Source organism: Tursiops truncatus, chromosome 13 (assembly GCF_011762595.2).
Source record: "Tursiops truncatus isolate mTurTru1 chromosome 13, mTurTru1.mat.Y, whole genome shotgun sequence".
Classification (NCBI taxonomy): Eukaryota; Metazoa; Chordata; class Mammalia; order Artiodactyla; family Delphinidae; genus Tursiops; species Tursiops truncatus.
Genome location: NC_047046.1, coordinates 28761236 through 28786921, shown reverse-complemented (window position 1 = coordinate 28786921; position 25686 = coordinate 28761236). Strand labels below are relative to the sequence as shown.

The 25686-nt window shown below is 40.0% G+C and overlaps 1 protein-coding gene across 2 annotated transcripts in view; it reads right to left on the bottom strand.

The window, feature by feature from the left end:
• PIEZO2 (piezo type mechanosensitive ion channel component 2) overlaps nucleotides 1-25686 on the bottom strand; it is a 332921-nt gene that overhangs the window by 201719 nt on the left and 105516 nt on the right. For both annotated transcript variants that reach the window (XM_073790517.1, XM_073790518.1), the window contains exon 3: nucleotides 9138-9263. In XM_073790517.1, the coding sequence (XP_073646618.1) occupies nucleotides 9138-9263 (126 nt within the window). The remainder of the gene's footprint in view (nucleotides 1-9137; nucleotides 9264-25686) is intronic.

The following is a 25686-nucleotide window of genomic DNA, read 5'->3' as shown; positions in this document are numbered from 1 at the left end:
AGGTGGGGAGAGGGATAAATTAGGAGTTTGGGATTAACATATACACAATACTATATATAGACAATCAGTAAGGACCTACTGTACAGCACAGGGAACTCTACTCAGTATTCTGTAATAACCTGTATGGGAAAAGAATCTGTAAAAGAAAGGATATATGTATACGGACAACTGAATCACTTTGCTGTACACCTGAAAAAAAAGGCAATATAGTATGTACTTTAAATTTAACATTGGTTTTATTCAACCAAATGCTCGAGAACTCAAATGATTTAGCTGTATGATAGCAAGGAGCAAAACTTCTTATATGTCCAATTTCTAACATCTTTTTCAGAAACACAGCCAGACTCTACAACAGAAGTAGGAATTCTCTAGCCCCAAAGCTATTGTTTTTATACTATTGCTTCTCTCTATTCTAACTCTAAAAACTAATTAAAAACATGAAGGGTAGCATTTCCAGTCCTAAAAAAAGTCATCTACAGACAGCCTATTAGAATACCTTAGTGACATGAAGAAGCAATAGAGTAGCAGCAGTTACACTGGTGTGGCCACACACAAAAAAACTGCCTAACTTTATGGCTGATTTTGCTTGATTAGTTTTTTATGCATCAGGTGTGTGTCCGTTTTTGTTTTTGTTTCTTTTGTTGTGAAAATTAAGGTTCTTTTTGGAGAAGATTCTGAATAAGTCTGAAAAACCAAAATGCAAGTAGATAATGTAGGTTTTGGAGGACTTCAAAATGCAGATGCTAACAGCCTGAATTGCCATCTATCGATAACGTTCAGTCACCTTCATTTCAGAGTAAGACATAGACTAAGTGTATGTCTCAACACCAAGCCATAAAACTGACAAATATCTTCTGGTAAAGGTAGTATTATACCATATATTTTGGAACTCAGCTTACCCTCAATTTGTAGGTGTTTTTATCTGTCATTCTTCCATGAATTATGACAGTATCAAGAAGTACTGCCATCTATTTGGGGGGAACAGAAGAGAAATGTAGAAATAAATGGAATGTTTTTCTTATTGTCCTCTACTATAACCAATTAATGAGGAAAACCATCTTTAACTTTTTCTGGATGTTATACATCAAGGCAAGATCTTGACTTTAAATTTGATATGTATTTGGTGAAATTCTCTGATAGACTCTAGGCAACGATGCAGAAATGTTGCCTTTAGCCCACAGAGTAAATGCTACAATCTTAAGAGCTGTTCAATATCTCACAGTAAACTGACTCTTTCCAAGGATATTTCCATTTAAATTTGATAAGAGGAACTTGCCTGAGTATGTTTGTATCCCCAGAGTCAATTCTAATCTTAGAGTTCATAAGATGATAGAGGTGTATGCATTTCATGATAGATCAGCACTTTCATAGTTGTTACTGTGGATAGCTACATAGTTTCATCCTTTGGGTTTCTGCCTCAACATCCCTTCCTCCAGGAAGTCTCCCATCCCAGGCCAGACTAGAACCTATTATGCATATTTCCACTGATCTTTTTACATCCTCAATACCAGCTCTGCTAGTGGTGTTCACTCCTCCGTCCGCCTCCACCTTCCACCAGTGGACTGCAAGGCCTGTGAGGGCAGGCACACAGCAGGCGTTTAATAAATAGTTATTGCATAAATTCATCTGTGACAGGACTGTGGGATTGTAAATAACCCGAATTACTTGAAACTAATTTTCTTTGTGGCTGTTGTAGAATCTACTCTATGGAGAAACATTTTCAAAATTAACAATGCAAGATATCGTAATTATCATTGTTACGATTTAAATATGACATTCAAATTTCTCAGTTAAGGAAATAAACACAGAATAATATTTTTGGAAGAGTACATATAAAAATAAACATGAGATTGCAATGAAAATATCCTCCTGATTCTGCAAAACTAAAAAGAAGGAAATCTGTGTGCCGTCTCCTGATTCCTGTGGTTTATATGTCAAGGGGGCTTTGGTTTTTATTATCACCCTTTCGGAAACTACCCATCAACCCGTACTCCACTGCGCTGCTTCTTAACGTGGTTTTGGGGGCTTCAAGAATGATCACCCATTTAAAAATTAGAGATTGTAAACGAAGTAACAATGCAAGGTAATGAAAGAAAAGTTTTGAAACCATATTTATCAACATGCAATATTTAAAACATTTGTCTACAAATATAACATTTTATAGTAATATCTTTAATATTACCTATATACTCAGATCCTGCAATGGGGATCTTAGAAAATGTTTAAATGTCCCTAAACATGAATGTAAGAGAGAAATTATATCAGCAACTTCTTTGCCAACCTTCTACATCCCGGAAATGTATTTTTAATGCATGAAATCAAGAGGATTGTTCTAAATCCAAATTTCTGTTTACGGAAAGAAATGTGTTTTATGTATGAATCCACACACCTAATCCCTAAATACACACCAGTTCTGTAAGTCTGAAGAATAACTCAACCGTGTCATTAAGTTAATACTCTCGGGAATGGCAGGACTATTCCCGGCCCAGCTGTGCTACCTCCACAATGCCCTTGAATGGTCCTTGCATCATTCCGGGCCTTTGACAACACACAGTTAGAGCTTTATGTTGTCCGCCTAGCCTTTTGAGGTTAAGATTACTCCCGCACCACAGAGATTTGCCTTAGAGTTTTTATGGTAAATAATTTACACTAGAAATGCTGCATCATGAAATTGAGGGTAGGGAAATTGTTATTTCAGCAAACACAGTCGATCCCAAATCATCTGATACTTCCTGGATCTTACAGCAGGCTCGGTGGACATGAGGTGTGGAGCAGAGGGGCCCAAGGCTATTCACTGGAGGCGTCTCTCCTCTGAACCTAGCTATTAATGAGGCCCACCCTGCTCTCAGCTGTTTCCTCCTCTCCCCTCCTCGATACTTCTAAGGCCAGCTTTGTCTTTCATATTTTCACTCCTGACATCCCCAAATCCAAATGGAAATCCAAGTTTCCTTTTGCAAAGGAAATCAACACCAGGTAACTTTACCTGATATATCATTTTTAAAGAGAAATAAAAGCCTTCAGGTGGACGTGTCTTTCTCCTAATTCCTCATGAATTGAAAAGAAGGGAAATGGTAACAACCATAGAGTAAGATGTTCAGAGTCCACCCAGAGCGGGGGGGTCGGGCTCAGCAGAGAGAGGACGGACGTCCCTGCCCTGGAGCTGCTCTCACGGACTGGAAGGTGAGGATCCATGGAAAAGCAGTCCTCAAACAAGGGAGTCATCTGATTTCACCCTTTCATTTCCTTTTCTGCCGCTACTAATTCACTTATTCACTCTTCAAACAATTTGGGGGCAGGATTCTATCCATGGACCACTGTAGTAGATGCTCAGGTCACAAAAATAACACACGACAAACCCTCCGCTCAATCTGATCATAGGCTAATGGGAGAATAGACAGAATCAGGGATTATAACTCAGCATGAAAAGTTCCATGCCCGATGCTTAGAGTCTGGAGAGCTGGAAGGCCCTGACCCAGGCATTCCCCACGGCACACGTGACCCTGCCATGTCCGCATTGCTCACTCTTACGGGGAAAGATATTCTGGGAGGCCAATATCCTCACCAAATGAAGTTACTAAGTCACTGCCAACCACGAGTACTTCACCTGGAGCTCACCCAGCACAGCTTCCAAATTTGTGTGTCCTATTCTTACCTAGCCCTCACAATCTAATCAACCAAAGCCCGATTTCACCATAAAGTTTTCCCCAGTAACCTTAGGAGGCCGCGTGATGCCCGTGGAGCAAGGACACCTCGATTTGAAATCCTGCTGCTAGTTGAGTGACCTAAGGGAAGATACCTTCTTCCTCTGGTCCTCACCCCCGATCAGGAGGGTGGTGGTGAGAGCCAGTCAGGATTAAAGTGAGATCGTGTGAGCAAAGTGCTGGTTGACTTTACAACAACAAATGTTAGTTTCTTCTTTTCCTTACCTTTTCATCCTTTGTCTCTTGCCTCTAAAATTCTATAATATAGAAAGCGTGATAAATAGTGAAGAATATAGTGATTATATATTCCTCTGTGCTGAGGGGCAGGGCGTGGAGGACAAGCTTTCAGGGAGAAGAGGGAATGGGATTCCCAGCCCCGGAGAAGGGGTGAGTTCCTGGTAGGGAAGTTACTGAGGGAGAGAAAAAAGTACTGGCAGAGGGCGGGTGTCACTGCGACCCTGTCACTGACACCGCCTTGCAGCTAGAGCCGTCTCACCATTGTGGTTGCGGATCTCAACCACACAGCACAGAACAAACCCCCCAATAACAGAATTAGTAAGAAACTGAGATAAAGGGGTCACAGAGAATTATTTGGTATCATGTAAGTTTTGCACATTTCATAATTTCCAAGTTTAACCCACATGACTGTGTATAACTTGGTCTGGGTTATTTCTGCCCCCTTGTCGCTGTGTGTGATTTTAGGCAAGAAATATGACTCCTCTAATAATAGTAGAAACATTAACAACAACAGTAATAATAGTTTATAGTCATGGAGCACTTGCTATGGGGCAGGCACTGTGCCAAGTGCATGGCCTGTATTAACTCAACCCTCACAGCAGCTCTGTGAGACAGTGACCACCATCACCTTCATTTTACAGTCAAAGAAACTCAGGCACAGAGATGAGTAACTTACCCACAGTCACCTGAGATCCTAAATTCACTCATATATTGGATAGTATAAAAATTCTCATGAAAAATGTTTCTACCATAAAATGAGAGACTCTATTGGAAAAATGATGATAAAGTATATGTCACTCTACGACTATCACTCCAAGTGAATCAAGATACCAACCAGCCCTGGCCTACGAGACTTTCACCCTGATGGGGTTTCTCTTCCCCACGATGCTCCCATCCCAATTCGCCCCCTTGCCCTGGGCAGTAAAAACTAATTGTATTCATCATTCCAGGAACATTGACTCATCAGCATCAGGTTACCAGAGTTCCCTTTCAGCCGTGCTCTCCACCCAGGCCTGGGCTCTGGAAAGCAGAGCATCTAGGGAGGGGCTCACTGCGCGCCCACCCCACCATCATCGGGGTAGGGTGCCGACCCGCCAGGCCCAAGCCTGGCCCTGAGTCTTCTTGTCACTTGCTGAGGTTTCAGACGCTGGGTCTGGACATTGGAACCCTAGTGTTTTGAGGACAGAAAGGCAGTAGAATAAAGTACCATCAAGGCCTAGAATAACCTCTTGGTCAGTGGCTCCTGGGCCGAGTCTCCTGTGCTCTCAGGATGAGAAAAGTTGGAACTCTAGGTGCCCCTCCCCCTACAGGGGGGAGAAAACTGCTGATTTGAGGGGTCTGACCCTCAGGGAGAAACAGATCTAATGACGAGTCCAGCAATTGAATGAAGCAAAGAAAAGACACAATAGAAAACCATGGACTGAATACCAGAAACTCACTTAAACCCTTTGAAACTGCACTACTCCAAAGTCCTAGGAAGTGCAGTGGAGAAAATAATCCTAAACAGATGATAAATAAGGGGTTTCACAGAGAGGAGGAAAGAGCAGGAAAGATCCCAGCTCAGACCAGCGGTGGCTCCGGGCCACTCACTCACCCTCTGAGCCCACCTTTTCATCCCTGTCCTCAATGCCACCCTCCCCCCACCTCCTCCAGCCTCAGCCTCATCCCCATCCCTGCCTCAACCCCAAGTGCAGACTGGGCACTGCATTTATACAAAAGAAAGGCAACTCCCTGGAGAAGAGAGACCGTAAGAAGGCACAGCCCTACGTGGAGGAATAAGATGAGTCCCGGTCTCCAGCCAGATCCAGCCTGGAAGAGGGTGGCCACTCATCTCAGGCCCTGCCTGCATAGCCCGACCCACCCTAAGTGGAATGGGCTGGTGTGTATGGAGTGCCCTCCTCAAAGGATATTGGAGCCAATTTGTAACAAGAAAAAGGGAGTCATTAATCGGAAAAGGGATACAGTGACCCTACAGATACTAGGTGCTCTATACATAGTAGCTACCATCACCGCAAATCTTCCCTCCATAGTTTTGGGCTCAAAAGTTTCTTTCAATCAACAGCCTGCTTCAGCACAGCCCCAGCGTCCAGATTGGCCCTGCAATTCCACCAAGAACGCCACAGGTCCGCCACTGAGGCTAACAGACTACTTCTATGGGCTCTGTAGTGACATAATTGAAGCCGGGTTTACATTGATTGAAACAGTATAGTTTTGACAGAATGAAAATATTTTAGTAAGCGGCACAACACATGTTTGAGGAAAATTCACAGAGGTGCCCCTGCCCCATGGATTACCTCACTTACCTGTGAAAGCACCGTTTTGGAAGTGAAGGGGGAGGGGTGGTAGGGCCCCCTTCTGCACAACAGCATCTTTAACAAACGCCAGCTGGTCAAGCACTAACTGGGCTGGTTTGAAACAGCGTTCACTATTGCCAGTGACTATTCACAGGGCTCTGGGGGGAAAGAACTTTCAATGGCTCAATGTTTATAAATGCTACTGCTGTCCCCCAGACACACGTCTCAGATTACTGAGGGATGCTGGGAGCTTTTGCCAGAACTTGGGTGAGGGTATATGAGTTTTAAACGGGGAGAGGAGTCGTTAGGGAAACCAAATTAAACTCATATAAATGAGCGCTTGGTGGTTCGGAGTCTGAAGACCACTTGAGTAAGATGGGGAACCCGGACCTGTCTGGATTCCTTCATTTTAATTTGACAAAGTCTCACAGACAGAGAAAGCATTCAGAAGGCACAACACAGCCGGCCAGGCACTTTGTGTCTTTTTATTTGAAGTTTTGCTACTTTACCTCTACAGCTGCCAAAAAAAAAAAAAAAAAAAGGCTAAACTTCAAATGTGGGATATCAAAATAGCGGAGTTTGTGTTTACAACTCGGATGGTGTAATCGAAACTCCAAATGCTGGAGAAACAATAACACGAGTGAGGCGAAGTCAGCCAGAAATGAAAAGTCAGTGTTTCCATTACCACGCAGACAGGGTTTTTCAAGAGTTTATATAACTTGATCGTTAAAAAATGCTCCAGGCTGAAAACCTGGTTTGTGTCAATCTTGGACTAAACTAGTTTGCAAAACTCAAGTTTGTTTGCTCTGCTTTTTTATCCCTTTTCAAGAATGTATTGCTTTGAAACACTGCACATGAAGCTGAACCAAAAAAGTATGGAGACCTTGTGAGCCAATGGTGTTGCAGCATCACCCGTTTTTTAGAAGAAACTCCTGATTTCTCTACGTAGACTCACCTTCAAGGTGACTACGGCACTCAAATCCCTTTTCTAACTCATTCTTTTGTGTCTCCCTTCTCTGCGGTGACTTCAAAGATATTGGAACTTCACATTGGAACGTTCGCTTTTGTGGAAATAAATTTCAAATTGGAATTTAACTTGTTAGGAATAAAGTTTACTGTTGTGATTTTCATTATGTTGGCTCGGGTGGAACAGAATGGAGCTTTTATATGGGGACGTCAAAAAGGAAGGAAGGGGGCTTCCCTGGTGGCGCAGTGGTTGAGAGTCCGCCTGCCGATGCAGGGGACACGCGTTTGTGCCCCGGTCCGGGAAGATCCCACGTGCCGCGGAGCGGTTGGGCCCGTGAGCCATGGCCGCTGAGCCTGCATATCCGGAGCCTGTGCTCCGCAGCGGGAGAGGCCACAGCAGTGAGAGGCCCGCGTACGGCAAAAAAAAAAAAAAAAAAAAAACAAAAAAACCCACATCTTAACAATGGGATATTATTCAGCCATGAAAAGGAATGAAGTCCTAACTCAGGCTACAACATGGATGAAACTTGCAAACATTATACTGAGTGAAAGAAGCTGGATACAAAAGGTCACGTATCACTTAATTCTGTTTGGATGAAATGTCCAGAGCAGGTATAACTACTAGAGGCAGAAAGTAAATTAGTGGTTGCCTAGGGATGCATGGAGAGGGAAAGAAGAATAACTTCATGGGTGCAGGGTTTCTTTCTGGGGTGATGAAAGGGTTTTGGAATTAGATAGTGGTGATGGTTGCACAACCCAAAAACCACTGAACTGTGTTCCTTAAATGGGGGAACTTTATGGTATATGAATTCTATCTCAATTAAAAAAATAATAACCATATCTTAAATCATCAGATCTTAAATCAAGAATCATTTTGATAGGCACTGTTATCCAAGGAACTCAGCACTCAATAAAATGGCCAGAATGAATGCTCACTTTAGTTCTGTAAAGTTTAGCTCTCTAAAAGTTACACGGCGAGGGATAGTGAATAATTTATGACTACAGATTTTACTAAAGAATCTCTCACTACATTTATGTTAATACTATTTGATCCATGAAGAATTTTGATCTGGCTTTTATTTTACAGGGAATGGTTGGTTTGCTTCACTTCACTTGTGCTAGCACTTATGAAAGATCAGGAAATTTCAAACCTACAAATGGGCTCCTCCGCGAAAAACTGACCATTTGAAAACTATTATTTTAGTCTATTTCAAATATTCACTTAAAACATGTGGATTGTATTCCATCTACTTGAAATGCTTCTGTTTCTTTCAAATGACAATCACACAGCCTACAAAAATGGAAGTAGAATTTATCCAATGGTAGGTTAATTCTGGAAAGATGATCCTACCTAGATAAAGCGTATACGTGTCGACGTTTTCAGATCAAAACCTCAAAATATAATGTGTATAAGGTATATTTCCTTATTCATTTCCTTATGAATAGCAAAAAAATCTCCCAGTTTGAAAAAGAAACTATCGTGTCATTCACATTTTTCCCATAAAGATGTACGAAATCTTACATTATTCTTTACAATAAGCCTGAAGTCACTGTCGTATTTATTTGACGTTTGTACTCGTATTTATCTTATTAGATATTGTACATGTCTCATCTCACCAGCCATAGTGGAAGCACCAGGGTCTGTACGTAAATCTTGATTTTTTTTTAGACTACACCCAAGCATAATGTCTTACATACAGATCACAGTCTAACATCTAATATATGTTGAAGATGCATGAATTAAGTTGTTCACATTACCCCATTGTCTAGGTATATAAATTTCTTTGAATGTATTTATAGTGTATTAGATTGACAAATGGCCAAAAATTGTCACAAATTTTGTAATGTCATCATTGCCTAGATTTCTATAAGCATTATGACACATAGCTTTGTTATTCACGTACGTGATATAAAAAAAAAAAGCCACCATCATACTCACAGTTGTAACCAGGTGCAATGCGGTGCTGTGCCTCCAGACTTGCCAACGTGATGTGGAAAATTATATGCAGCAACAGGAAGGAAAAGCTGGTGAAGCACAGAGACTTTAACAACCGTCCTGTGTGTCCTGGGAAGAAAAGCACAGAGATTATGAGCAATCCTGAGATGACCACACTCATTCTGACCTTCGTACCAGTCCACGTAGAACGCATTTCTACATTACCTATTGTGTAGACTGACTCAAAAGAATATGAAGTGTAACAATGACTCTCTTAATTATTAGTCTAAAGCTAAAAGCATCTTATTCCCTTTGTAAAATTATATAAACACTGATTAAAAATGCGACATGAAAGAAAGATGCTTTCCTATTTATCACAGGATATGTTACCACAAAACGGAACCACTAGAAAGCCTCTGGTCCAGAAAGTTTTATAAGGGAGTTCTGCCAACTTTGATGAAACAGATAATCCCTGTCTTGTAAAAACAGTTCCAGAGAGTAGAAAAAGAAGGAAAGTTGCTTAAAACATTTTACAATTTAGAGTAAGTTTAATTTCAAAATTAAATAAAACTAGAAAAAGAAAGGAATTTATAAGCCCATTTTACTTATGAATATAGACACAAATTATTTGAAAAAAATATTTGCTCACTAACTGAAATAGCAAGGTAAAATGCAATACATCACAATAAGCTAGTATTTATTGCCGAGAAAGAAATGTGGCTTAACAGTAACAAATCTGTAAGGATAAGTCATATACTGTTAGGCTGATATGATAATTTTCTTAATGGATATGGAATAAGAATCTCATTAAGTTCAAAATCTATTTACAGTAAAATAATACAACACTCAGAAAACTAGGAATAGAAGGAAATATCCTTAAGATAATAAAGAATTGGGACTTCCCTGGTGGCGCAGTTGTTAAGAATCTGCCTGCTAATGCAGGGTACACAGGTTCGATCTCTGGTCCAGGAAGATGCCACATGCCACAGAGCAGCTAAGCCCGTGCACCACAACTACTGAGCCTGCACTCTAGAGCCCACAAACCACAACTACTGAGCCCACACGCTACAACTACTGAAGCCCACGCACCTAGAGCCCGTGTTCTGCAACAAAGAGAAGCCACTGCAATGAGAAGCCTGCGCACTACAACGAAGGGTAGCCCCTGCTCGCCGCAACTAAAGAAAGTCCGCGCACAGCAATGAAGACCCAATGCAGCCAAAAAAGAAAAAGATAATAAAGAATTTATGCCATAACTAAAGCAAATATCCTAATATCCTGTTTATGGTGGAATTTTAGACATAGTCGTATTAATATCAGAGAACCATCAAGGACACTTGATACCCTTGCCACTTATATCACTGGTTGTACCGGCCAGTGTTATAAGAAAAAGAAAGAAGAGTTGTAACAACTAGAATTATTTACAAATATGATCAAATGGAATTATTTGCAGATGACATCATCATCAATATAGAATGTCAAACTGAATCCACAGACCAACTATTAGAAAAAAATACACAAAAATGATTCAGATGCAATATCATCTTGCAAAAATAAATATACCTCCTCTGCATTAGCAATAATCAGATAGAAAACAAGATACAACTTAAATTAGCAACCAAAACTGTACTGTAAATGGTTTTGTCAATGTGTCAGTCTAATCAAACATCTGATCAGATTAAAGTCTGTAATGAACTGACTTTACTAAATAAAGATATTTTTCTTGATAATCTGGGCAAACTGATTCAATCAGCTGGAAGTCCTGAAAAGAACAGGTGATTACCCTAAAAAATGGAGCTTAAAGGTCTAAAATGTCATAAACATAAATATAAATATAACTAAAGTGTCTCATTTTGTCTCACTTTTGATTTATGAGTTTAGCCAAGGGTTTGTCAATTCTGTCGATCTTTTCAAAGAAACAACTTTTGGTTTTGTTGATTCTCACTATTGTTTTTCTATTCTCTGTTTCATTTAGCTCTGTTCTCACCTCTATTACTTCCTTCATTCTGCTAGTTTGCAGTTTAGTTTGCCCTTCTCCTTCTAGCTCCTTAAGGTGTAAATCTAGGGTATTGATTTGAGATCATTCTTTTTTGATAGTTGTTTACAGCTATAAATTCCCCTGTGATCACTGCTTTTGCTGCATCCAATAAGTTTTGGTATGTTATGTTTTGCTTCCATTTGTCTCTAAGTATTCTTTAATTTCCCCTGTGATTACCTCTTTGACCCACTGGTGTCTAAGAATGCATTGTTTAATTTCCATATTTCCAATTTTCCTTCTGTTATTAATGTCTTAGTTTCTATTGTACTTTGAGAAGATACTTTATATGCTTTCAATCTTTTCAAATTTCTTGAGAATTTTTCCATGGTCTAACATATGGTCTATCCTGGAGCATATTCCATGTAAACTTGAGAAGAATAGGTATCCTCCTATTGCTGAGTGAAGAATTTCATACTTATCTGTTAGGTCTAGTTGGTTTATAGTTTTGTTCAAGTCTTCTTTTTCCTTATCATTCTTCTATTTAGATGTTCTTTCCAGTATTGAAAGTGGGCTACTGAAGTATCTAATTATTATTGTAGAATTGTCTATTTCTCCCTTCAAGTCTGCCAATGTTTGATTCATATATTTTGGGGCTCTGTTGTTTGCTGAGTATATGTTTATAATTGTTACATCTTCTTGAATTGACCTTTTATCAATATATGATGTCCTTCTTTGTAACAGTTTTTTTACTTAAAATACATTTTGTCTAATACTAATGCAGCACTTTTTTGGTTATTATTAGCATAGAATATCCATCCCTTCACTTTCAACCAAATTTGTCTTTCGATTTTAAGTGAATCTCCTGTAGACAACATATAATTGGGCCATGTTTTATTATGTATTCTACTCCTTTTACCTTTCATTGGCGAGTTTAATCCAATCATATTAAAATAATTACTGATAAGGATATGTTTTTGTCATTTTGCTATTTTTTTCCTGTATGTCATACATATTTTTCCCTCATTTCCTCCGTTACTTCTTTCTTTTGTGTTTTTGAAGGATAAATTTGCCTAATATAAGATTCTTTTTTTAAAAACATAGAAAACAGTTAATTAGTTGATTCATTTTTTACATTGTATATATTCTTTTTAAGATTCTTTCCATTACAGGTTATTACAAGATAGTACTGAATATAGTTCCCTGTGCTATACAGTAGGACCTTGTTGTAACTATCCTATTCTAACCCCATAACTTCTTGCTAACTAATAATAAGACTGAATTAATTAGTTGGAGTGTAATACCATCAGATATATACTCTTTCAAAAACTTTTTTTCCCTCCTGATCTTGCTTCCAAAGACCGTCCTGGTTGCAAAGCTGCTGCTGCCCTGAAGGCATCTAAAGTCTCCTCCACCCCATTCTATCTCTCTGACCAGAGGAACTGGGGGAAGGGGTCCCAAGAGCTAAAGACTAAACGGGAAATCTTGGTGAGAAGAGACCCAGAGGGGGATCCTCTAATTCTGTTATAAACCAGTATAAGTCCTGGTCTCACCCCCCAAGTTACACATGCGTGGAACAGACCCAAAAGAGCTTTCGGAACTGAACTACGATACAAAGAACCACACAGGTCCCAGACCGACCCCTGAGGGGTACGTGCACAAAGCAGACCCAAATAGAAAAGCAAAGGTTTGAGAACTGAACTGACATGGAACCAGCAGCCACAGAAAGTGAGACAAAGCTTGTGAGCTGAAACCAACCAAACTGCTAAACCACAGAAACAAAGGGGAAAAAAATCAACATTATCCAGAGGATTTTAAGATGACCCAATGATTCATAACACAATATTCAAAGTGACCAGGATATAATCCCAAATTACTTGGCATAGGAAACACCAGGAAAATCTGACCAATTCTCAAGAGAAAAGACAATGAAGTCAACCTTGAAATTACCCAGATGCTGGAATTATTAGAAAATGACTTTAAAGCATCCCTTACAAACACACTCCACGAGGTCAAGGTAAATAATCTTGAAATGGAGAGCTCGAAGCTGTCAGCATAGAAAGAGAAAAAAAACAAGCAAGAAATAAAAACTTTAGAATTGAAAAAATACAACATCTGAAATTTAAAATTCACTTGATGGACTCAATAGTGGAATAGAGATGACAAAGAAATGAGTCAGTAATCTGGAGAGATTAATAGAAATTATGGACTTTGACTATCAGAGGGCTAAAGATTGAAAAAATTCATCTGCTCTCAGGTCTGAGATCAAAGGATCAAGGCCCATCGTTTGTGTCATTTATGTCATTAGACTTACCAAAAGAGAGGAAAGAGAGAGTGGTCCAGAAAAAAATTTGGATGATAGCTAAAAATTCCCCAAATTTATTGAAGACATAATTTACACACTCAATACACTCAGCAAATGTAAAAAGGATGAACTTGAAGAAACCACAACAGACTCAGAATAACCAACTGGCTGGAAATCTAACATAAAGAAAAACTCCAAAAGCAGAGAGAGAAAAATGTCACATTACAAACAGGGGGACAACTCTGAATTGCCACATATTTTTCATCACAAACAGTGAAGAATAGAATAGCTGGAAAAGCATCTTTAAAGTTATGAAAGGAAAGAACTATGAACCCAGGATTCTATATCCTGTGAAAACATCCTTCAGGAATGAAGACAAAAAGAAGACATTTTCAGACGAAGGAACACTGAGAGTATTTGTCACCAGGAGATCTGCTCTAAAAGAAATGCTAACATAGCTTGTTCAGGCTGAAGGGGAATGATACTAAAGGAAAACGTGGAACTTCAGTCATGAATAGGAGCGAAAGAAATGGGTAAAAAGATATTTGTTTTCATACACACACACACTCACACTCACGTACACACACCCCTAATTACAGCCATGCTCCAATTAATTCATGGCATTTCTAGAAATGATCTCTGTTTTTCTGGTTTTGGAAGTATTTTGTGTGCACAGAAATAATTGAGCGTATTATGTTGCCCATGAGTTTTGAGTAGTCAGTCTTATTTATACAAGAAATACAAATCATCCAAGGATATGTCACGTAATAAATAATCACTCATAATTAGAAACATAAGAAAGTGGGGCATATGTTTAAAAGACTTAAAAATATATATGCTAACTTCAAGATGATTTCCCAAAGTAACTCAGATAGCAGGTTCACAAAATAGGCAATTTATGGCCAGCATGACATGGGACCAAACTGCATACTTATATACTATTTTTCTCTGGTTATTAAGTAGAAGAAATTCAATATTAACAGAAAGAATAAATAACAAGGAGAAAAAGTAGAGTTTTTTCAATCAATTTTAATTTGGGTTTTATTCATTGATTTTGTTTATCTGTAATATATTTCCTCAAATAGAGTTAAAAAAAAAATACTACTGTTACCCCGTAGATTACATCCAGGAACTGGGATTTAAACATAGGTATAAATCTAACTCCTTATTTATAATACTTTTGAAAGTATTCAGAGGCTATTTTTTGAATTTTATTTTATTTTTTATACAGAACTTTATTTTTTTTTATACAGTTGTATAAAATTAGTTTTATACAACTAATTTTCTTATTAGTTATCTATTTTATACATATTGGTGTATATATGTCAATCCCAATCTCCCAATTCATCCCAGTACCACCATCTCCCAACCCTGCTTTCACCACTTGGTGTCCATACGTTTGTCCTCTATATCTGTGTCTCTATTTCTGCCTTGAAAACTAGTTCATCTGTACCATTCTTCTAGATTCCACATATATGCATTAATATACGATATTTGTTTTTCTCTTTCTGACTTACTTCACTCTTTATGACAGTCTCTAGGTCCATCCACGTCTCTACAAACAACCAAATTTCATTCCTTTGTATGGCTGAGTAATATTCCATTATATATATGTACCACATCTTCTTTATCCATTCGAACTGTCAATGGGCATTTAGGTTGCTTCCATGACCTGGCTATTGTAAATAGTGCTGCAATGAACACTGGGGTGCATGTGTCTTTTTGAATTATGGTTTTCTCTGGGTATATGCCCAGTAGTGGGATTGTTGGGTCATATGGTAATTCCATTTTTAGTTGTTTTTAAGGAACCTCCATACTGTTCTCCACAGTGGCTGTATCAATTTACATTCCCACCAACAGTGCAAGAGGGTTCACTTTTCTCCACACCCTCTCCAGCATTTATTGTTTGTAGATTTTCTGATGATACCCATTCTAACCGGTGTGAGGTGATACCTCACTGTACTTTTGATTTGCATTTCTCTAATAATTAGTGATGTTGAGCAGCTTTTCATGTGCTTCTTGGGCATCTTTATGTCTTCTTTGGAGAAATGTCTATTTAGGTCTTCTGCCCATTTTTGGATTGGGTTATTTGTTTTTTTAATATTGAGCTGCATGAGCTGTCTATAAATTTTGGAGATTAATCTTCTGTCCATTGATTCATTTGCAAATATTTTCTCCCATTCTGAGGGTGGTCTTTTCGTCTTGTTTATAGTTTCGTTTGCTGTGCAAAAGCTTTTAAGTTTCATTAGGTCCCATTTGTTTATTTTTGTTTTTATTTCCATTACTCTAGGAGGTGGATCAAAAAAGATCTTGCTGTGATTTATGTCAAAGAGTGTTCTTCCCATGTTTTCCTCTAAGAGTTTTACAGTGTCCAGTCTTACATTTAGGTCTTTAATCCATTTTGCGTTTATTTTTTGTATGGTATTAGGGAGTGTTCTAATTTCATTCTTTTACATGCAGCTGCCCAGTTTTCCCAGCACCACTTATTGAAGAGACTGTCTTTTCTCCATTGTATATCCTTGCCTCCTTTGGCATAGATTAGTTACCATAGGTGCATGGGTTTACCGCTGGGCTTTCTATCTTGTTCCATTGATCTATGTTCCTGTTTTTGTGCCAGTACCATATTGTCTTGGTTACTGTAGCTTTGTAGTATAGTCTGAGGTCAGGGAGTCTAATTCCTCCAGCTCTATTTTTTTCCCTCCATATTGCTTTGGCTATTCAGGGTCTTTTGTGTCTCCATACAAATTTTAAGATTTTTTTGTTCTAGTTCTGTGAAAAATGCCACTGGTAATTTGATAGGGATTGCACTGAAACTGTAGATTGCTTCAGGTAGTTTAGTCATTTTGACAATATTGATTCTTCCAATCCAAGAACACGTTATATCTCTCCATCTGCTTGTGTCAGCTTTGATTTCTTTCATTAGTGTCTTATAGTTTTCTGAGTACAGGTCTTTTACCTCCTTAGGTAGGTTTATTCCTAGATATTTTACTCTTTTTGTTGCAATGGTGAATGGGATTGTTTCCTTAATTTCCCTTTCTGATCTTTCGTTGTTAGTGTATAGGATGCAAGAGATTTCTGTGCATTAATTTTGTATCCTGCGACTTTACCAAATTCATTGATTAGCTCTAGTAGTTTTCTGGTGGCATCTTTAGGATTCTCTTTGTATAGTATCATGTCATCTGCAAACAGTGACAGTTTTACTTCTTTATTTTCCAATTTGTATTCATTTTATTTATTTTTCTTCTCTGATTGCCGTGGCTAGGACTTCCAAAACTATGTTGAATAACAGTGGCGAGTGGACATCCTTGTCTTGTTCCTGATCTTAAAGGAAATGCTTTCAGTTTCTCACCATTGAGAATGATGTTTTCTGTGGGTTTGTCATAAATCACCTATATTATGTTGAGGTAGGTTCCCTCTATGCCCATTTTCTGGAGAGTTTTTATCATAAATGGGTGTTGAATTTTATCAAAAGCTTTTCCTGCATCTATTGAGATGATCATATGATTTTTGTTCTTCATTTTGTTAATATGGTGTATCACATTGATTGATTTGCATATATTGAAGAATCCTTGCATCCCTGGAATAAATTTCACTTGATCACAGTGTATGATCCTTTTAATGTGTTGTTGGATTCTGTTTGCTAGTATTTTGTTGAGGATTTTTGCATCTATATTCATCAGTGACACTGGCCTGTAATTTCCTTTTTTTGTAGTATCTTTGTCTGCTTTTGGTGTCAGGGTGATGGTGGCCTCATAGAATGAGTTTGGGAGTGTTCCTTCCTCTGCAATTTTTTGGAAGAGTTTGAGAAGGATGGGTGTTAGCTCTTCTCTAAATGTTTGATAGAATTCACCTGTGAAGCCATCTGGTCTTGGACTTTTGTTTGTTAGAAGGTTTTTAATCACAGTTTCAATTTCATTACTTGTGATTGATCGGTTCATATTTTCTATTTCTTCCTGGTTCAGTCTTGCAAGGTTATATACCTTTCTAAGTATTTGTCCATTTCTTCCAGGTTGTCCATTTTATTGGCATAGAGTTGCTTTTAGTAGTCTCTTATGGTGCTTTGTGTTTCTGCAGTGTCCATTGTAACTTCTCCTTCTTCATTTCTAATTTTATTGATTTGAGTCCTCTCCCTCTTTTTCTTGATGAGTCTGGCTAAAGGTTTATCAATTTTGTTTATCTTCTCAAAGAACAAGCTTTTAGTTTTATTGATCTTTGCTATTGTTTTCTTTGTTTCTATTTCATTTACTTCTGCTCTGATCTTTATGATTTCTTTCCTTCTGCTAACTTTGGGTTTTGTTTGTTCTTCTTTCTCTAGTTCCTTTAGGTGTAAGTTTAGATTGTTTATTTGAAGTTTTTCTTGTTTCTTGAGGTAGGATTGTATTGCTATAAACTTCCCTCTTAGAACTGCTTTTGCTGCATCCCATAGATTTTGGATCGTCATGTTTTCATTGTTATTTGTTTCTAGGTATTTTTTGATTTCCTCTTTGATTTCTTCAGTGATCTCTCAGTTATTTAGTAGCGTATTGTTTAGCCTCCATGTGTTTGTGTTTTCTACATTTTTTCCCCTGTAATTTAATTCTAATCTCATAGCGTTGTGGTCGGAAAAGATGTTTGATATGATTTCAATTTTCTTACATTTACCGAGGCTTGATTTGTGACCCAATATGTGATCTACCCTGGAGAATGTTCCTTGTGCACTTGAGAAGTGTAATCTGCTGTTTTCGGATGGAGTGTCCTATAAATATCAATTAAATCTATCTGGTCTATTGTGTCATTTAAAGCTTGTGTTTCCTTATTAATTTTCTGTCTGAATGATGTGTCCATTGGTGTAAGTGAGGTGTTAAAGTTCCCCACTATTATTGTGTTGCTGTCAATTTCCTCTTTTACAGCTGTTAGCATTTGCCTATGTATTGAGGTGCTCCTATGTTGGGTTCATATACATTTATAATTGTTATATGTACTTCTTGGATTGATCCCTTGATCATTATGTAGTGTCCCTCCTTGTCTCTTGTAACATTCTTTATTTTAAAGTCTATTTTATCTGATATGAGTATGGCTACTCCAGCTTTCTTCTGATTTCCATTTGCATGGAATATCTTTTTCCATCCCCTCACTTTCAGTCTGTACGTTTCCCTAGGTCTGAAGTGGGCCTCTTGTAGACAGCATATATATGGGTCTTGGTTTTGTATTCATTCAGCCTGTGTCTTTTGGTTGGAGCATTTAATCCATTCACATGTAAGGTAATTATCAATATGTATGTTCCTATTACCATTTTCTTAATTGTTTTGGGTTTGGTTTTGTATGTCCTTTTCTTCTCTTGTGTTTGTTTCCCACTTAGAGAAGTTCCTTTAGCATTTGTTGTAGAGCTGGTTTGGTGATGCTGAATTTTCTTAGCTTTTGCTTGTCTGTAAAGCTTTTGATTTTTCCGTCAAATCTGAATAAGATCCTTGCTGTATAGCGTAATCTTGGTTGCAGGTTCTTCCCTTTCATGACTTTGAATATATCATGCCACTCCCTTCTGGCTTGTAGAGTTTCTGCTGAGAAATCAGCTGTTAACCTTATGGGAGCTCCCTTGTATGTTATCTGTCATTTTTCCCTTGTTGCTTTTAATAATTTTTCTTTGTCTTTAATTTTTGTCAGTTTGATTACTGTGTGTCTCAGCATGTTTCTCCTTGGGTTTATCCTGCTTGGGATTCTCTGTGCTTCCTGGACTTGGGTGGCTATTTCCTTTCCCGTGTTAGGGAAGTTTTTGACTATAATCTCTTCAAATACTTTCTCCGGTCCTTTCTCTCTCTCTCTTCTCCTTCTGGGACCCCCATAATGCGAATGTTGGTGCATTTAATGTTGTCCCAGAGGTCTCTTAGGCTGTCTTTTCTTTTCATTCCTTTTTCTTTATTCTGTTACGCAGCAGTGAATTCCACCATTCTGTCTTCCAGGTCACTTATCCGTTCCTCTGCCTAAGTTATTCTGCTATTGATCCCTTCTAGTGTATTTTTCACTTCAGTTATTGTATTGTTCATCTCTGTTTGTTTGTTCTTTAATTCTTCTAGGTCTTTGTTAAACATTTCTTGCATCTTCTCGATCTTTACCTCCATTCTTTTTCCGTGGTCCTGGATCATCTTCACTATCATTATTATGAATTCTTTTTCTGGAAGGTTTCCTATCTCCACTTCATTTAATTGTTTTTCTGGGTTTGAATCTTGTTCCTTTATCTGGTACATAGTCCTCTCTGTCTTTTCATTTTGTCTATCTTTCTGTGAATGTGGTTTTCATTCCACAGGCTGCAGCATTGTAGTTCTTCGTGCTCCTGCTGTCTGCTCTCTGGTGGATGAGGCTATCCAAGAGGCTTGTGCAAGCTTCCTGATGGGAGCGACTGGTGGTGGGTAGAGCTGGGTGTTGCTCTGGTGGGCAGAGCTCAGTAAAACTTTAATCCGCTTGTCTGCTGATGAGTGGGGCTGAGTTCCCTCCCTGTTGGTTGTTTGGTCTGAGGTGATCCAGCACTCGAGGCTACAGGCTCTTTGGTGGGGCTAATGGCAGACTCCGGGAGGGCTCACGCCATGGAGTACTTCACAGAACTTCTGCTGCCAGTGTCCTTGTCCACACCGTGAGCCACAGTCACCCCCCGCCTCTGAAGGAGAGCCTCTAACACCAGCAGGTAGGTGTGGTTTGGTCTCCTATGGGGTCACTGCTCCTTCCCCCTGGGTCCTGATGCACACAGTACTTTGTGTGTTCTCCAAGAGGGGAGTCTCTGTTTCCCCCAGCCCTGTTGAAGTGCTGCAATCAAATCCCGCTAGTCTTCAAAGTCTGATTCTCTGGCAATTCCTCCTCCTGTTGCTGGACCCCCAGGTTGGGAAGCCTGATGTGAGGCTTGGAACCTTCACTCCAGTGGGTGGACTTCTGTGGTATAATTGTTCTCCAGTTTGTGAGTCACCCATCCAGTGGTTATGGGATTTGATTATATTGTGATTGTGCCCCTCCTACCACCTCCTCGTGGCTTCTCATTTGTCTTTGGATGTGGGATATCTTTTTTGGTGAGTTCCAGTGTCTTCCTGTCAACGATCATTCAGCAGTCAGCCGTGATTCCGGTGCTCTTGCAAGAGGTAGTGAGCACACATCCTTCTACTCCACCATCTTGAACCCTCAGAGGCTGCTGCTTTAGTCAACATTCCCAAACTCTAGCTTTCAAGTGATTTTAAAGGTGACAGTTAACGTGCAAGATCCATGAAGCTATGAATTCCCCTATCCTACCAATTCTCCAAGGAGAGCTCGGAGCCTTTTGGTAATATTCTCTGCGGTAAAAATGAAACAGCAAAACTTTCATTGATGTGGGTTTATAGATAAGTTAATGAATCAAATACAAACTCTGTATTTATACAGAGTTTAACAGTTTTTTTAATATATTTCAAAGTCTCCTTTAGTCTTCCCCCAAGATACTTTTATTATTTATTTACAATTTAATTAGAAAGGCCTAGTAGAAGCACCATGAAGCCAATATATATGGCATTTAGAAAAAAAAACACCAGCTTGGAAAGCAAGTATGTATATTGAATGAATTTCCTATAATTTTAGACTCCCAATAGAACAAATGAAAAGCAGGTTGATACATAAAACTGAGTGTTTTCCCATCAAAATGAGGTTAAATACAAACACCTATTAGCTGGAAAGACGGTGCTGGGACTGCAAAATAAACTGAAGAGTCAAGCTTTCAGGTTGCGTATGTGAAGTTGCTAATACTCACCATTTGACTTACAAGAATAGCCATTTCATTGGCATGAAACTAATATAAATGGAGAGAAGAAATACACATCTACTATATGTTCTGGTTGAAATCTCACTGAGGCCATCATTCCAGCACTGCCCAAAACCCTTCTTTGCTAGAAAGAATGACTCATAGAGAGGCTTTCTGGGAACACTACAAAAGCCAATGGAAGAATACATGACAAGATCATTCCCCCAAAGTTCTTCCCAACTAGACTAGAAGCTTCCATGGCATGTCTCCAAGTGGGACTTGGAATTCCCTCTGTGCCCCACCTCTTAATCCTCCCTTGCAAAAGCTCCATTTTCTATTTCCAATTTTGTTACTGGCGTATTACTGAAGCCAAAAAAATACTTTTTCCCCTCTCCCTTCCCATTTGGACCTATCATTTATAACCCTGGCTATTTTTTTTCAATACTTTTGCAACTAGTTTTTATTAATCTAGCTTTTTAAAATTTATTTATTTTCCTTATTTATTTTTGGCTGTGTTGGGTCTTCACTGCTGTGCGTGGGCTTTCTCTAGGTGCGGCGAGTGGGGGCTACTCTTCGTTGTGGTGAGTGGGCTTCTTATTGCAGTGGCTTCTCTTTTTGCAGAGCACGGGCTCTAGGCATGCAGGCTTCAGTAGTTGTGGCACACAGGCTCAGTAGTTGTGGCACACAGGCTCCAGAGCACAGGCTCAGTAGTTGTGGCACACGGGTTTAGTTGCTCCACGGCATGTGGGATCTTCCCGGACCAGGGCTCAAACCTGTGTCCCCTGCATTGGCAGGAGGATTCTTAACCACTGTACCACCAGGGAAGCCCTACCCTGGCTTTATGTACTATTACTTAATAAGTTTTAAAGTGTTGTAATTGCTTCTAAAATGTTCCCTACAATGAAGCCGATAGAATCAGGGAGAAGAACGGTGCTCAGGGTGTGGGGATGGTGGCTAAGGGGCCAGGGGAGGGAGTGATGCTGCCGCACCACGTGTCTACTCCTCCCCTGCTTCCAAATTTACCACTTGTGACCAGGCCGTATTTCTTCTGCATCTTTCCTTACTGCTTTGACCACAGGGACCTCCTTCTGACTCCCACACTGCATAGTGTCTGTATCTGACACTTAGGAATACGTATGTTACAATGTGAGTTGCTGTCCTGGGTTGGTTCCCAGGAAACAGGCTCTGAGTTGAGATTGCTGTGCAGACAGTTACTTGGGAGGGTGCTCGGCAAGGACACCAACAGGGGAGTGAAGGGGCAGGGCTGGCCTGGGATGCAGCTCTGGTGGGGCCTCAGCTGGTGCTTGGGGAGCCTGGAGTTGGAATGGCCCTTCACAGTTGTCTAGGACTGAGGCAAGGGGGCTGAGCCTTTGTATCTCACCCACCCCATCACTGACCAGAAATTAGATGTGGGCTGTCCCCACAGATGGGTGTAACTTGCAGCTTCCTACCATTGAAGACAGTTACTGGGGAGGAACTCAGCTGTGGGCAGTCAAGAGTCAACAGTCAGGAATATCCACAGGGGATAAGTGCCACAGTCATGGCCTGCTGGGCCACTGGGCCATCTGGTTCTAGACACTGATGGACCTCGGATAGGCCATAAGCATCCTGAACACAGGGGCTGCTTCCAGCACAGGGAAGCCTTCACAGGAACCTCATGCCTAAATATCTGCAAGGCAAAAGCAGGTCTGAGGGCACAAGGCAGTGGGTCTTCCAACTCCAGAAAACCCTGGGGGCCTGGGGCTTCCAGGTGATAGAGTAGTTCTTACAGTGAGCTACCTTTTTGGCTCTAAACATGTAGAAATCATAGGTAAAATATGAAGCACGTCCCCAGCAACACATAACCAGTCACCAGCACAAGATAAATATCTCTAAGGTTAGAAATGGAAGAGAAATGCACAGCTTTGTGCAGGTGGCCTTGAAGCAGACACTGGAGACCAAAGTTGGCTTCCTGATGAGCATTTCATTGCATGCTCAGTGTCAACAAGGAGGCTATTGCTGGGAACACTGATTAAAACAGGGGTTTGGGTTACAGCTCCCCAGTTTTCAAAAGGATGCTGGAAGAGAATCTATGGTTTACAAGGAGCTTAGGGAGGGGGGAGATGGTAGGTCTGACTACTGAGGAAGCCCAAATCCCCAGCATCACCCAAGGACACATCTTAACTCTCCACAGTGCCCCACGGGTCCAGGTGGGAAAACTGCAAGAGTATTAGCGGGAAAGATAAGCACAGGGAGTGAAGAAAGAACTCTAAGGAGAGCAAGAGAGAGAGGGGGACTGAGACAAAGAAGAACTTCTTATTCATTACAAGGAGAAACATAAAGCCAGAAAAGACAACTGGGACACGGATTCACCAAAGCAAAAATTAAAAATTGTGAAACGTACTGAAAATGACTTTAAGTTGCTTGGGATCTTCAAAAAGATAAATAAATTAAATCCTGAAACGTGAACAAGAAATTACTTTTTACAAACAGAAATGAAGTAAAGCAGATGACACTGAAAAAAGCAACTGTATGTCTTGGAAATTTAAAACATAGTCATATAATTAGTTAAATACATCAACAGATGAGCTAAGCTGCAGGTGGGATAGAGACAAAGATAAATTTAGTTAAGTGGATGGCAGTACAGAGGAGTTCACCCAGAAATAGGCACAAAGTAACAAGGAAGAAATTGAACAGCAGATGGGAGACATGGAGGGTGGATTGAGAAAATTCTACTTATGGCCTTAGGAATTCCAAAAGAGTAGCAGAAACAGGGAAAGAAATATTTTGATGAATTGTCTTCTATTCATTTATATGGTAATTTATTCATAAACAAACAGCTGTTTCATAACTACTATGTGAGAGTCATCTTGCTGAGACTTCAGCCTCTAGCACAGAACAAGAACACAGCACACTCTTGAGATCATACATGCTGGTGAGGAGCAGAGACAAAATGCCAGGTGCACCGTAAAGATAAAATTGGTAAGGAAAAAACTGGACAGAAATCGGAAGTAAGAATTTTGTTTAATTAGAAACAATATATGTAAAAATACTCTGGCGCATGAGGATAGGTTGGAGGAGCCAAAGCTTTCAGCTGAATTGGAAATTCTAGGTCATCCAGCTCCGAGAACCAGATAGTAAATATCTTAGGTAAAGACACAGTTCTGCCCTTGCCGTGCACAAGCACACAGACAACACATGAACAAATTAGTAATGGCTGCGTTCCAGTAACACCTTATTTGTGGGCACTGAAACTTGAAGTCAGGTAATGTCCTTATGTCTTAAAATAATCTTGATTTTTGTCAGTCATTTAAATTAGCTCACAGGCCATCCAAAAACTGTGGTAGGTAGAGGCAGATTTGGCCCCTGGGCTAGAGTTTGTGGACCCACAGAAGCTGAAGCAAAATGTTCACAAGTTAGAGAAGCAAAAAAGACTGAGCTTTGATATTCAAGAAATTTCCTAGCCGGCATTCCACTGATTCCACGATGTCTGAGGGTCATTCCCATTTATAGGGAACAAACAAAGCAGGTGTTGACTCATTCTGACCAGGTTGTAAACACTGGCGTTCACTGTTTGCATTCACATGGCTGCGTTCCCCAGAGAAGACCCCACACACACTTTCACTTTCTCTGATTTCACCATTTCCAGAAGGAAATCAGGCCAAAAATCAGAACTCCAGTTGTAAATATATGCTGAATTCTTAATATCATGAGGTAGTTGTTTTGTTGCGATGTTTTACGAGAGAGAAAAAGAAAGCTATTCAGGTAGAAATGTATCAAAACACAGAACCTTGTATAAGCACACTGAAAATTTCCTGCTGAAGTCTGAAAAGCTGAACTATGGAAAAGACGCCAAATTGGATAACTCAAGTTCAAGCACCCAAAAAAAGGCTTTCCTAGCACATTCTCATGGCCCTGCATGGGCGGGTTTGGCAGAGAACAGGCCAATACAAACATCCAACATGGACATGAAGAATTTTCTTCAGTAGAATCAATTGATTAACCAGCCCCACTCAGACAGAGGAAGGCATTTCCAAGTGCACGAGCTCTGAGGCCCCTCGTTGAGTGGCCAACGTTGGCCTTTGCAGGAGGTCAAGGGCAGGCTTCAGCCAACAGATTCAAAGGCAGACGTCAGAAAGATGCCCAGCCCTCTGCAGAGCAGAGCTCCCCCATGATGAGCCTTGTTCCCCCTCCTGGAGGGCAGGACAGCCCGCGGAGGCTGCGTGACACAGGGAGCGTCGAGAACGTGTATGGCATTTACCAGCGCGCTAGGAAAACTTCCCACATAAAAGTGGAACCTCCAAGTTGGGGCTGTGGGCCAATTCAGTAAACAACCTATTGAACTAAGGGAAGAGGGTTGACAGTCACTATTTTTTGTTGCTTTCGCTTTTTTTTTTTTTTAACCATGTTACGACTTCTGCCCCTTGGACCCTAAACAACAGATGGTTTCCGTGTTTTTCTGCCCAGGCCTGAGAAGGTGGGGTGGGGTGTGACCCAACCACTGCCCACATCATCTTTGCAGGGATGCCCTGCCCGGGCCCTGAGCTCCCGAGATCTCCATGTGGCA